We start from the raw sequence: 14,123 nt of genomic DNA, 5'->3' as shown, positions 1-14,123 counted from the left end.
AGGGAACTTCATTCTGGAAACAGGACTTTTTTTTTTTTTTTTTAATTCTGGATTACTTTTTCCTCTGCTTTTGAAAACTGTGGGCTATAGGGGAATGAACCTGACATAGACTTAAAACAGGAACAAGTTTCTTTATCTCAGAGTTAGAGTCCTTGATGCTTACAGGAAGGTCATTTTCAAAACCCACAGGAGAAACAGTATTAGAGGCAGAAACTGTGCATTAAATGCTTTATTTACTTGCAATAGAGACAGTTTTTCATTTAGAGCTGCTCATAGGATCAACCCAGGCTTTGATGCTGTGCAGACTTACCTATAGATTTTGCAATTAGTGAGCTAGATGTCTTAAATAGCAGGCATCCACAAATTGGTTTTTAGTTTTTTTTGTGAATCCATGTGCCGGGCAATATTTGGTGAAGTTTAATGATATTTGATACTTAACGTGAGTTACGAGCTTGAGGACAGAAGACTGTGGATGTTCTGTGAATAAGTATGCATCATCTATGGATTTTCCCCCTAATACACTAATGACAGGCCCTGCTCGAATCGCTCTCTGTGTGATTTATAACCTTATAAGAGGTTTTTCCTATACCACTGCCAATTGATAGATTTTTATTAACTGTTAATATTGAATCATGCAGAAAACTTTTCATTGATTTAAGACATGTCAATTTGTTAAGTTTAAAAAATAAATTTCTCTTTTCTTCATGATAATGTACTGAATTGGAGACCAAGCCTTTTAACCACCGATGGCATCTTGTTCTAGGACAGGAAAAAATCAGTGATGGTCGGCATGAGTGACATTTGAGATCTCAGATTTTTTTTTTTTTCAAGCTGTTTACAGTTCAGCTGGAGTTTCTGTACCACTAATTTCTGACTTTCTTGACCTAAAATAGTTAAGGACAGGGTATTTCTTAGCCCTTACACTTCGTTGGTGGGAAATGGGTGGTAAGGATTTGCCATATAAAGGGAAGCAGTGAACTCTTCAGCAGGGAATTAAGAAAACTTGACGGCTAGGAGCAGAGGGAAATGGTGGATTTATTAACTCATTCAATAAATATTCTTTTGAGTGCCTACTTACTCCATGCCAGGCCCTGGAGGATCTCCAAGTATGCAAAGATTGGCTGACTATTAGTCTCAGTCATGTAATCCCATTCCCTTACCAGTGATTGGTTTACATTTGGAATATGGTGAAATAGGGGAGAGTTGAAACCCATGGGGAGGTCTCTCTTTTTGGGAATTGTTGGGGAAGTTTTCTTCATCCTGAAAACAGGACTTACCTCCATTTGCCTTTCTTTCTTTCTTTCTTTCTTTCTTTTTTTTTTAAAGATTGTATTTTTTTTTTAATTGATTTGACAGATCACAACTAGGCAGAGAGGCAGGCAGAGGGAGAGGAGGAAGCAGGCTCCCTGCTGAGCGGAGAGCCCGACACTGGGCTCGATCCCAGGACCCCGGGATCATGACCTGAGCTGAAGGCAGAGACTTTAATCCACTGAGCCACCCAGGAGCCCCCATTTGCCTTTCTATGGGAGACAGATTCTTACTACTTTCACTAAGACACTTACAACTGTGATAACTCTTAGGGAAAGTGGGATGAGGGTATAAAAGTATAGGGGTCTGACCTGGCCTGGGTGAATTCTTCACCTCCTTTAAAAAATGAAGTATTGAGCAAGGTTAAGCTGGAACGTAGGGAGAACTAAGAAAAGGTGGAAGGATGAGGTTGGATCTTTGTCTCAGATTTATTTTATGTCTCTCATGGACCCTGTGTTTCTGCATAAGGTCATTTTATGAGGTTCACTAAACCTCTTTAACAAGAAATATATACATGGTGAAGCACAGGTATCCAGAAACTAGTGTTGGCAAAATCAAGAGTATTGAAAGGAGCCTAGACACATGCCATTTGTGCCCCTGTTGTGTAGATTTTCAGAAATCCAAAGACTTTGTTGTGAAAATGTATCAGATTCTCCCAGGTAGCAGTCACTGTTTGTTGGGTGTCCACTGAACAGCTATTCCTTTTTTTTGCAGTTTTATTGAGAAATAATTGACAAATGTCACTGTGTGACAGCACGATGGTTCAATTTCCATATATTATGAAACCATGACCACAAATGGGTTCAGTTAACCTTCATCTTCTCATGTAGGTAAAAAAAGAAGGGAAAAGAAGGATAAAGGAAGAAAATGTGCTCCTTGGGAGCCCTTGGGATTGACCCTCAACCACTTTCCTAGATCCTATGGCAGTGTCAGGGGCAGTGCTCATGCTGGGGAGGAGGAAGGAAAAAGCAGCACTTCTTCCCGGATCAGGGACCTTTCCTAAGTCCTGGGGGGAGAACCCTTGATTGTTTAAGTCAGTCACGGTCACTGCATCCAGTGTGTGGCTTGGGCTTAGACACTTGGTGAAATGCTGGACAATGGGACATGGTGTGGGGGGCCGGGGGAGCTCTCTCTCCTGGAGGGCCACGGCGAGTATTTCTTTAAAAAATGAGCACAGAATAGTGACGGATCCATTCCTGACTTAGGACATTGTCTTGTGAGGGACTGGTGATGGATAGTGCTACAGCTATCTTTTGATCATGAGGAGAAGAAACTGAAGATGAGTACAGAGGAAGTTGAAGTCATTTTTTGCTTGTGTTTTCTGTCCCTTGGAACTGAAGGCATTCTAGTCAATGTCCCCACCAAAAATTCTAGGAAGCCAGAGGGGATACAGAGTTCATAAAGAAGTTCAAATGACCTGATCCTTGATTAGTGCTAAATTTATGGAAAAACCATTGTATGCTAAACACATACACAAATTAAATCCCTGTCCCTCATCTGTCTTAAACAAGGAAAAGTTGGAGGTTTTTTTTTTTTTTTTGAGATCGGCAAGGTGTCATTACATCAACATTTTAAGGAAAAAGTTATAAAACACACCAGCATTTTGTTCTTAATCTTGTATAAAGTACAAGAAGTGATGGAACTGATTTTATTTTGGTTGATTGAGGTTAAAATGGATGTCTTAGAAGTATTTTTTTTTCTGATCATGCTTTATAAAAGCAATGAGGGGGCTAATTTCTCTGAAATATCAGGTATTCTTTTTTATGACAATAAGAGCGTCTACTAACTGAAAAGGAAGTAAGAAAGAAAAGCCCAGGGATCCACATTAGGATTGTATTAGAAAATATCCATCCCATCGAAGTTCCTGCTTACTTCCTGGGTAGAGAGGAAAGATGGTGCACTGCTGTATTCTGTGTCCGTTTATGTTCTTCTAAGCCTGGAATGTCCCTGACCCTGCACCTCTGCCCATCTCCTGCCACCCTGGCTTCCTGCCATCCTCTTTCAAGATGGGGTGTCTCTGGAATTTCTTGTCCATCCCCCCTTGTTGCCCCACTCCCCAACCCCACCCCAATCTCTGGGATATCTGTGTTTTATCCATCTCAATAGTCCTCATTTGATGCTACCTTTTCAAAATGGGCTATTTTCATGCTATCTTTTCTACCAGTACGTAAGCTCCTGGAAGGTAGGGACCACACCTTAGTTATTGTTCAAACCTTACTGCAATACCACAGAGCTCTGTATACAGTAAGTAGGCATAGATGTTGGATGAATTGGACAGGGAAAATGTTACTGTTTGTATTCACATGTGGAAAAATATTAACCTGGGGGAAAAAAGCTGAAAGACCTCCTTTTGTTTATGAGTTGACTGTTACTTCTATTTATACTCTAACAGCTTTCTCCACTGATGTTCAAAACCCTGCACTTTTGTAAAGAAGTCCATCTCTTTATCAAGTAATCACTTACTCTTCATTTGAACACTGCCTCAGATACCCTAGGGCCAGTTTGCTACTTGTATTTTACTGGTATTCACAACATTCAGATTACGGGAGGGGAATCTTAAGCCCCCTAAGATTGATAGTCACTTTGTATTTATTTTTACTTAATGTACAAGAATGCCTTTGAAATATCAGTTTAAGTCCGTCCTCAACCATTAACCCACATGGGAGTCTTCTAGGGAGCTTGTTAATTGCAGGTCTGGATTCAGTAAGCTGGGGGTGGGCATTTCTATAATGCGGTGGGACAAGGACACTCAGCTGATAGGCCCTCGTTGGGCTCTGTTCTTATGTGCCTATCTTTAGCCTGGAAAAGCCAAAATCAGTATTTTCCCCAAAATGGAAAAACAAAAAGACAAAGATACTGCAGGTCATTCACTTCTGTATAAAACCCTGACTTTATTTTGTCTCCCTGTGACCTCTTTTTTTGGCTGATGGACAGGCACATGATGCGGGCTGACCTGGCTTCTGAAAACAGTCTGACATGGTAGCTGTGACGCGTATCTTCTTTCAGTGGCATTTTCACATTCATACGGAAGAAGAAGAAAAACTCATTTGCTTTGGGGAAAATGTCCAGCCAATGATCGGGTTGCAGCTAAATCCCCGAAGACCCAGCTGCAAGAAAGCCCAAGTAAGATCCTAGAAAGACGTACCCTAGGCTCTCTGCTCTTGGCCCACCCACCAAACTTTGCGCCTTCCTCTCTCCCCCCACCACAGCTTCCCTTCCCCTGTGCGGCGGCTGCCTCCCCAGATCAACAATTAAATTCCCCCTTTGTTTGCGTGGCAGATGACAAATGCATGGAGGACATCTTGTGTTTCCGAGGCAGGCAGGGCACTTACTTTGATTGATGCGCGGTTGTGGAAAAAAATGAGCTGGGAAGGAATTACAATGGAGGGCCTGCAGACGGGAAGGGGATATACTAATTAGTCCTGCATTAAGCAGTCGGCTTGCATTTGGCGATGAGATGCCTTCAGGAGGGAAGTGTAGGGGTTATTGATGCAAAACAGTGTGCAATGCGTTCTGCCAGGTAGCTGGGCATGACTTTTGTTAAGGAGGATAGAATTTGGTAATTAAGAAATAAAGACTGAGGCTAATGTTTATATATTTTTTTAACATCCCCCAAATATATTGGGTGGGCCATGCCTTTTAATTCTACAAGATCTCACAGACAAGCTGCAGGTCTTTCTGCCTTCTGAAATAACTCTCGCAGAGTTTCATTATCCTGGGTAAGGTCCTAGGAAGGGAAAACTACTACCACTTCTAGCATTTCTGGCTCCTTTTTCTTGGAAGTCCCATAGTGGCAGAGCCTCGAGCCTTGCTAGTGGAGCACAACCTTCTAGAGGGAAGGGAAGTCTCTCTTCGCCACTCTGTCTAGGTTTTAGAATTGTGCATTCGGCCTGGAAAGGACCCCGGGGATATCTCAAGACAAGATGAGCAACTTCTACAGACAAAAATCTGGATGTTTCTCTGTTTGGTTTAGCATTTGTTGTCTGCCCTTCCATATGTGGGCTATTGGCAGAGTGGTAGGCAGGTGTACTGCTCTTGAATGCTCGAGCTAAGAGGGGCGTCAGACCCAAGGGAGACCTGACTGGTCATCTGGAGGTCGGTACCTCCTGAGTCCTGGAGGACTGGAGCCTGATAGGCCAAGATGCTCAAATAATTGCTTGTATGAGTAGTTGAGAATTCAAACCTCAAAATGTTGGTTGGGTCAATGCGGCCTGGAGAGTCAGTGACATTGGGTTCAATGACTCCAGTAGGGTGGCGTAAGAAAAAAAAAGAAAAATCAGAGGTCTTTGGTCACCGTGTGAAAGAAGAGGTCCTACAACCCCCTTGGTTTTAGAATCCCAGTGTAATTTCACTCACCCACCATGTTGGTACAGATAATGCGATTCTTAGTGATTCTTTATGTTGAAAGCCAGTGAACTATCAGGCATCTCATGTTAACTTAGTGGGAGAGTGAATGGTCCAGTTCTTGGTTCAACTGATGGAAGTTGTCAGTTCCTGCTGCAGCTGATTCCCTTTTACTTTCCTTATTCTAGAGACAAGTTCATCTATGGATTTACAGATGCCTATGCTAGGAAAAAGATATAAGTGATAAAGATAGCATTTTGAGTTATCAAAGACTATGGAGTCTTTTAAAGTTTTATCTGTAAACTGGAGCATAAGACAGATATCAAAATATCAGGAAATATTATCAGCTGGCTAAAACCTGTCTTTCTTGCACAGAAATAGGAATTGTGCCAATAGCTCTAGGAAGAAAAGCTAAATAGTTAATGTGGTTTATTTTTGAACCGTCCCTTTGTTTGAGAATTCTATCTTATTCTTCAGCTGATTCTATGTCGCCATGACCTTCTCCTGCCAAGAAGGTACAGTCGAGGCATCCTTCATTAACAGCCTACTGCTTTGAACAGGAGAATCCTGTGCTTTTTGCCTTTTCTTCCAGTGTTTGCACAACCAAGACTTATTACATGCTCTGTCATTTTGTTTCTGGGCTGGCTTTGGTTTGAGAATTAGGTAAACATCAGACATTCCATCACACAATTTTAGACTCAATCTTACTTTATAATGATGTTAATGTTTATTGTACAAAGCGAGATGCATTTGTATATTTTAGCATTTTATTTCAGTCACAGAATGTAAAACCTGACATTGGCATTGGTTTGATTTGTGTGTGTGTGTGTGTGTGTGTGTGTGTGTGTGTGATTGAAGATATTAAGCACTACAAGAACGTTGAAATTTCAATCTGATTAGGATCAAAATTCTTCAGGATCAAAACACTCCTTTTCCTCCCCCTACAGTTTTACTAATTGTGTGCTACTTGACATTGTGGAGTTATTCCACAGCGTGATAACTAAATATGTGAAGTATATTTTACTGTGCAGAATTATCAGCTCATTTTATTTGTTTTTCATGTGTTTGAGGTTATTAAAAGAACTTAAAATTAGAAGTCGTGTGTGTGAGTTGAAAGAGTGAACTCAATCATTGTTAGGAGGCTAAATCATAAAGCAATAGCCAGTATGTCAATATCAAGTAATGAAAAAAATCACAGAATTTAAAAGCATACCTTCTCTGTTTATTAGTTGGCACGATACCAGAAAAATTAGGTGACTAGCACAATAGTGAATGGCAGAGTTGTTTATTTTCAGCACTCTCAAATTATTCTGGTTACTGAAAATGAGATAAAAGTAGATCGGAAAGAATGGCATCAAGCATATTTGTTGGAGACCTTTGCTTCATGGGAAGAAATGAACTGCCCTAGCTCACTGTTCCTGAGGAATTGTGTTTCTTCAAGCTGTAAATCAAATCCCAGAGAGATAGCATGACGTTTTCCAAATAATAACTGGGGATGACATAGTTCTTTTTTGTCAGCACTGGGTTTCTGAAGTTAGACCTCAATTAAGATTCCAAAATGAAAAAGCACCCTTCTCTCCCCACACACATGGTCCACGACAGGGTCCCAAAGACAATATATTCATTTTTAAAGCCTGGATCTCTGGCATATGTTGGTCCAAAAATACACTTGGAGCTTCCTCCAAAGATCCCGAGTTTTTCTCCATCTTTTCTAAATTCCTAGCTACAAAGAACCTGATGTTTCTTTTCAGGAAACAGCATCATTTTTTCCCCCCAATTAATTGAAGAGCCATCTGCTTCTGCCGTGCACAACACCCATTCATTCTTAGCAACAAGTGTGTTCCCTAAATCCCTGGTGTGCAATACCAAGGCACGCGTTCAGTGTTGGGAGTAGAACCTGCCGGAGAGCAGCCTTGCAGGTAGGCTTTTCCCAGAGACATGATACATACAAAATCTGACACTGAACTTGGTCCCATGTCAGTTGCTAATGCAGGGTTAAAAAATGCTGCAAGACGCTCACACTTTGAGACTCTGCCTGACTGAATGTCTTGGCATTATGCTTTTGAAGATGGGAATCTAAAAATGAGCAAAGGGCAGGAAAGACCTGAGACCGCTCTCCTCAGCCACAGCAAGAACAGGGAGAGGAAGTAAATATGAAGGCCACCTGGCTCATGTCGCTAGAGGAAAACTTGACCGTCAAGGTATAGACTCTCACTGGTGGCACCTCGCATGTATTTAAAATCAGAGTTCAGAACTGGGTTTAGAACCTTCTGAGAGGATGAGCTCGTTGGACCCTCATCTTGTAGGAAGAAGAGTCTGCTGGTTGGTCATCAAAAGGACCTCTGGTTGGAAAAAGGGCAGCCTCTTCCTAAGAGGTTCCGCAGACCAGTGCCTCCTGCCTTATGGGATGGTCAGAGCCTTTCCACACACGGTGGCAAAAGCCCACTGAGTCTGGTGAGGGAAGGCTGCATGGAATGCTTTGTGGGAGTTTTGGCTCAGACCTGGCCAGAGCACGGTTGGTCCCTCTGTCTTTAAATGCCAAAGAAGGCATCTCGGAGGTCAGCTTGTGAGTCAGAGGCTGGGAATCAGACTTAAAGAGCTGAGATGAGTCTCTCTCTCTCTCTCTCGGGAGTGTTCCTCAGAATAAACCCCTTTCCAGAAATACAGTGAAAAGATGCCACATTCGAGCGGCCGTGGACACACGATGTGCTCCGCCCCTGTTCCCCAGCTACCCCCTTGCCCCAGTTTTGCGGTCCGTCAAGTAGGAATCGCTGTAGGCTCTGGTCTATTTGAACCTGCCTTCTCCCACATATATCTTCAAACAGAGACCACAAATTTCAGAGTGGAGCTCGCTCTCTAGAAAATGAAAGGGTCAAGAAAGCATAAGGCAGAGCTTCCCCCATCACTTCATGGGAGAGAGAGCATGAGAGACCACAAAATCCCGGGCAAGGGCCTAAAGATCCAGCAATTTCTGCGGGCCCGAGTTCCAACTTCCAATCTAATTCCAACACCAGCTGAAGTGATTTACGTCTCACTTTTTCTCACTGCATGCTGACCGTCATCTCAAGCGTATGCACGAGACACGAAGGGAGAAATCCGCACTGAAACCAAACAAGCATCCGAGAGACTTGACACGAGCCAGGCTGTTCCCATGCACAGGGGTTACTTACGGTCCAAGTGACTATGCCTGATGCCTTCGACGTCTTCGGCATGGATGAAGTGGTAGCATCTCTTCCCTACGATGTCTACGGGGGTCAGATCCATATAATCACTAATCCTGCAGAGAGAAGAACACAGGCTGGGATTCAGGGAGGGGGAGGGCAGGAAGTCCAGAAATTGTTCAATGACTGAGAAACAAGTCCCCTTACAGTTTTCCTTATCCTGGGGGTACCCATCAGGAGGTGGCACTTTGAGGGAAAACCCTTTCCTGACAGAGAAGATAATTTCTTCAACGGATATCGGACTTTTTTGAAAATAGGAGATGTGCTCGATCCAGCAACTGCATTTAAATCATGAGACAGGTTTTTCTTTTCTTTTCTTTCTTTCTTTTTTTTTTTTTTTGGCATCAGAATACACATTTGGACAACATAATTCCATGAAATTATTGAGAATCAGTAACAATGCAAGATCCTCATTAGAGGCCAAGATAATTCAAGGTTACGTAATAAAATAAAAACATGTTATGTTGATACCAAATGATTAGAGACACCTTTCATTTAAACAGATTGGTCTTCTATTGGGTATTTCCATGAAAAAAGGGCTTCAACCGCTTCTTGGCACAAAGTCCAAATTGGCATTCAAGGGATATAATTTAAATGCTGAGACATACAGATGCCTGGGGGTATTATCTTTTTCAGTCTTAGTCATTTGGGAGCTCGGCTTTCACTCCTGGCCCTTTTAACTAGTACTTTGTGGTGGATTCCACACAGAAACTTTTAAACCATTGTAGCAGCTCTGCAGGCTTGTGCGAGGCAGTACGTGTGTAAGCCTGTGTCATTGATTGTCCAGACGTCAATGTCCTCCGGCAGGAGCACAGAAAAATAGAACGGCAATTGGAAAACATGTTGGGGGAATCTGCCCGATTTACACAAAGATGTCAACATGCTTATTATCGTCCTCCCTGTCCAGGTACAGATTGGTTTTGGGCGGTCCAAAATAGAATATATCTTCTGTTTAATTTATTCTCTTTACCATCACTGTGCTTTTTATCGTTTAGGGCTCACACTAGCTCTAAATAGGAGTGAGTCTTTAGAAATGACATGTTTCAGAAACCTGAGAGGCCATGGTCGGAGAGCTCAGTCTTGACCCCCCAAGGCAGGGGAACTAAACCAAACTGAACCAAACCAAACCAGAATAATGGGGAATATAATTAAAAGTTACTACCCAGGGAGTGGATTTCTCAACATCTAATGTTAAGTAAGATTTTTGGCCAGACTAGAATTCTTGGTAAGCCGAGGTGAAAATGGGACAATATAGAGTTTTTTAACGCCATGGTTTTCTGGTACAAAGCAGATTAGTTGGTGTTTTCCTAAAACCATTAGCTGCTTTCCAAGCACAGTTTACACCCCCTTTCTGCAAATGAGTGAATAAGGATGTCATTAAAAGGCCCTCATTGGTGTTTCTGAAATTTGCCAGCTCCCCTGAAGGCCTCTGATGTCGGCTTTGTCCTCCGCCCTCCTAGGGAATGCAGAGGAGAAGAATGGTCTGCAGAGGCCAGGACAGGTCTTGTGTTTCCAGTTAGCAACTCCCTAATTAAACAATAGGCCCTGGGAAAAAGCCAGTGATACTTTAGGGAAGACGTTCTTTAGTTTATGCTTTATTGGAATGAAATCCTTCAAAACATCTGACGTATTCTTATGTATAGAACCTGTTACTGTGGCAAGTGTGACTAGCTCAGTGTCCAGAGACATCTTAATACTTGTGTAGAAATCCCCGGACCAGTTTGATGACCTATATGAGGAGCAGGATCCTGATGGCATCTTATACTCTGAGCCTCAGTTTCCTTATCTGTAAAAATAACTTAGGAGGTTGGTGAGGGGATTGATGAATGAAATGAAATGAGCATAGCACAGTGCCTGGCACATGAGGCATGCTTTTTCTTCAGGTCAAGCAAGCAATTTCTTTTAAACGAGTCCTTTTTAAATAACTTCTATCCTCTTCAGCTGGGAAATAATGCCGTATTGTATTGGCTAATAAGGGGTTGTGGAAAAAAGTTTTGGTTTTTTTTTTTCTTTAAAAGGGACAAAAAAAAGCTTAAAGTGGGTCACAGAAAATGATCTCAATTATTGGAGTGGCACCAAAAGGCACTCAGGTCCATGGAGCAGAATTAATCAATCTGTGATCACAGGAATGAAAATGAAGTGAGGGTTTGGGGACAGGACAATCACCGGAAGCAGGTAAATAAGATGAGGCTCAGGTTTTCAGAGGGAGTGACAGTAGTAAATGTAAATCAAGGGAGCCTGACCTACGTATTTGAAGAGGTAAAGCCATAGGTCATCAGACTTTCTATCCGCCTCCCTGTGTTGGAGCTCCCTCTCCAGCATTCTATCTTTTTCATCAGAGTAAACAGCTTTGTGGGCTAGAACTGTGTTCTTTAATGGATGCATAGATATGAGAGTCCCCTTCAGTGGTTAGTCTGATGGCTTCCTTACCACTTAGCCTGACTTCTCTAGAAAAAAAGTGACAGGGAATGCAGGAAAGCCCACACGTAGCTAACTGCCTGGTTTTAAAATCTGGCACATTTCGAGTTCAAATTGTGACCGTGGGCGTCTCACTTACCCTTTCTTGCTAAACTGAAATTGCTTGAGGGTGCCGAAGGCCATGGCAACACCCATCTAGATCACAGAACTGTCTTGAAGCTTAAAGCAGATGATGTATATAATGAGTTTTGCACGTTGCCGAGCGTGTAGCTAAGTGTTTAACAAACGTTATCTTTATTATCACTTGCTCACCCTAGCGAATCCTTTTGTCTGTCTTTCCTGATACTCTTTTGCCATTCCAGAATACCTTACACACAATCCAAGTATACAGTCAGTTTTCTAAAAATTTTAAGAAATGCCAACCAAACTTGAAACAAATAGATTTAGGGTTACTTGTTAAATAAGAGTGACGGATTCATGGTCTCTTCTACCCCATGGAACACTAATAGCTCAGGTGGGTGTCTTTTTCTCCTGATGGATTCTTTCCTCTGGATCCAATCTTGACTGGAAATGGTAGGCATTTCTAACTTGGGCTCAACATCCTCAGAGCTTCCCAGCAGACTGAACACGGATGCTGGCCGTCTTCCTCTTGGCTAGGCCTTGCAGAGGTCAATTACCTGAGCTGCTTGACCATTCCGCTCTTTCATTTTGCCCCTGAGGGCACTATCAGGGCTCGGTGAACATACGCTGCTTTTGTGCGTGACCGTAATCTGTGCCACAAAAGCACCCTCTCAAAACCGCCTCAGTGAGTCTGCCTGTGGCACCAGCAGATTGAATGCTATCATGGAAGCTTCTTTCCCTCTTCTCCCTGTGCCCACTGATTCTCTCTTCTTCAAATCGGTCTGATGATGGGCTGGTGACTTGTGGGTGAAAGGTCTAAGGGGGCACTGTCCCATTTCCTTGTCCCTTGCTCTGTGCTTAATGGAAAAAGTGAACTTTTAAACCAGAGGTTAAAAAGTCCTTTTATCAAAGCTCGGTGTTAAGGAAGGACTGTCAAGTCATTTATATGACGAGTCTCTCTCTTTTTTAAAAAATTTAATTTATAAAAGCAAACTCCTCAGGATTACAACATTTTATTTAATAGTTTTGCAGATTTTTCATCCTTTTCCCTCTGGGGGCCTCGAATTCTCATTTTTTTCCCCTCCATGTGCTATGGCCTGCGCGTGTCCCTCCCACCACAAAACCCATACAGTGAAGCCTTTATACTCAGTGTGATAGTATGGGGGGGCCTTTGGGAGGTAATTAGGTGAAGATGAGGTCATGGGGATGGAGCCCCCGTGATGGGATTAGTGTCCTCATAAGAGGAGGAAGGGACCAGAGCTCTCGCTCTCCCCAGTGTGAAGATCCAGCAAGAAGATTGCTATCTGCAACCAGGATGTGGGCTCTTGCTAGGAACCCAATTAGCTTGTACCTTGATCTTGGAACTCCCAGTCTCCAGAACTATGAGAAATAAATGTCTGTTGTTTGAGCCACTCGGTCTATGGTAACGCGTAGCCCGGCAGGCAGCTAAGGCAATGTGCTGAAGGCTGTATGAACGCTGGCCATCCTGAGGTTGGGCCCATACAGGAGACAGGAGGTGCGCCTGACTGAGGCAGCAGGAGATACCTTTTATGGTATAATTTTGCCAAGAACGTCTCAGCCCTGCTCTCTCCTTGGGTTCTCGGCCAAAATGGGTCTTAATTATAGCATATGGATGTCTGGGTATCCCAATCCATTCCATTGTTGTCCCTCACGTACATCAGGACAGCAATGTAAATTTTAAATAAAAAGCATGTTTGGTGTCAGTCCAAGCAGCCATTAAAAATAAGATCAGGATTTATAATGAGCCTCACTGGGAGAGTAAAATCCTTCAGACTGCCACAAACACCAGCCTTCACCAATGTGTAACATACAACAGAGGAAATGAGAACAAAAACAAAGTACCTATTTTCACAGTAAATGATATTGAGGTCCATATTTACTCGAGTGACGAACATATGGCAGTCAATTCTGACTTCATTGATCGTAGGGGGAGGCAGGGCATGAGCCACAACCACAAGACCCATGATTTGGCTGGGAACGGTCCTCCCGTGGGATAGGGACACCCTCAGTCGTAGCCGGCCTGTTATGTGAATCACCTGTAATAGAACATTAAGGACAGGACACAGTCAAATTTGCATCTGGGACGGAACAGTATTTCTTTTGAGAAATTGCAAAATTACATCTGGAACAACCAACATTAGTTTGTATCTTCCGTAATCATAATGGCTGTTAATATGCCCTCAATGTCCCTGAGGCAGGGACAAAAGAGAAATAATATTATAGGCTGAGCTTTACTTAAGGCAGAATTATTCCTGTGCTATTGCTATTTTCAGGACTTTTTCTTGCCCTTCCCTCTCTCTCTTTCTCTCTCTCTCTTTTCTTTACTTTTCTTTTCTCTTTCTTTCTTTTTTTTTTTTTTTACATTGCAATTAAGCGTATAACCAGTTAAAATGACCAGAAAGTTGAGCAATGAGTTGCAAAAGGAAATGTTTGCATTATCTGCCCTTGTTAATTAATGGATGATGTCTGTGTGTTTCCATATCTGTACTGAGTGGATTACATGGCCATCTCCTTTCACATATATGGCCCAGAGCTTTCCTTCACTTGGCGGGGGGAGGGGGGTGGGTGTTGATCATGCAAAAAGGCCAAGAGACTCCAGTGAATATAAGTCTTAGTGGCAATGACATGAATGGGACCTCCTGTGTCAGAAAGCACTGAGCTACCAGTACTACTGTGATTTATGGCACTGCC

The 14,123-nt window shown here is 42.6% G+C and overlaps 1 protein-coding gene across 1 annotated transcript in view; it reads right to left on the bottom strand.

Annotated features, from left to right (window-relative positions):
* The window catches only part of LOC116863090 (neuronal PAS domain-containing protein 3), a gene marked incomplete at its 5' end in the record, with an annotated part of 28,733 nt that extends 15,265 nt beyond the window's left edge, over positions 1-13,468 (bottom strand). Inside the window, 2 exons of the mRNA XM_032850592.1 lie at positions 8,823-8,929; positions 13,275-13,468. Coding sequence (XP_032706483.1) covers positions 8,823-8,929; positions 13,275-13,468 — 301 coding nt within the window. The remainder of the gene's footprint in view (positions 1-8,822; positions 8,930-13,274) is intronic.
* Between the last annotated feature and the right edge of the window lie 655 nt (positions 13,469-14,123).

Source organism: Lontra canadensis, unplaced genomic scaffold (genome assembly GCF_010015895.1).
Source record: "Lontra canadensis isolate GAN:19392208 unplaced genomic scaffold, GSC_riverotter_1.0 scaffold518, whole genome shotgun sequence".
Taxonomy (NCBI): Eukaryota; Metazoa; Chordata; class Mammalia; order Carnivora; family Mustelidae; genus Lontra; species Lontra canadensis.
Note: the sequence above shows the minus strand (reverse complement) of the source record. Positions and strands in the feature narration are given on the sequence as shown.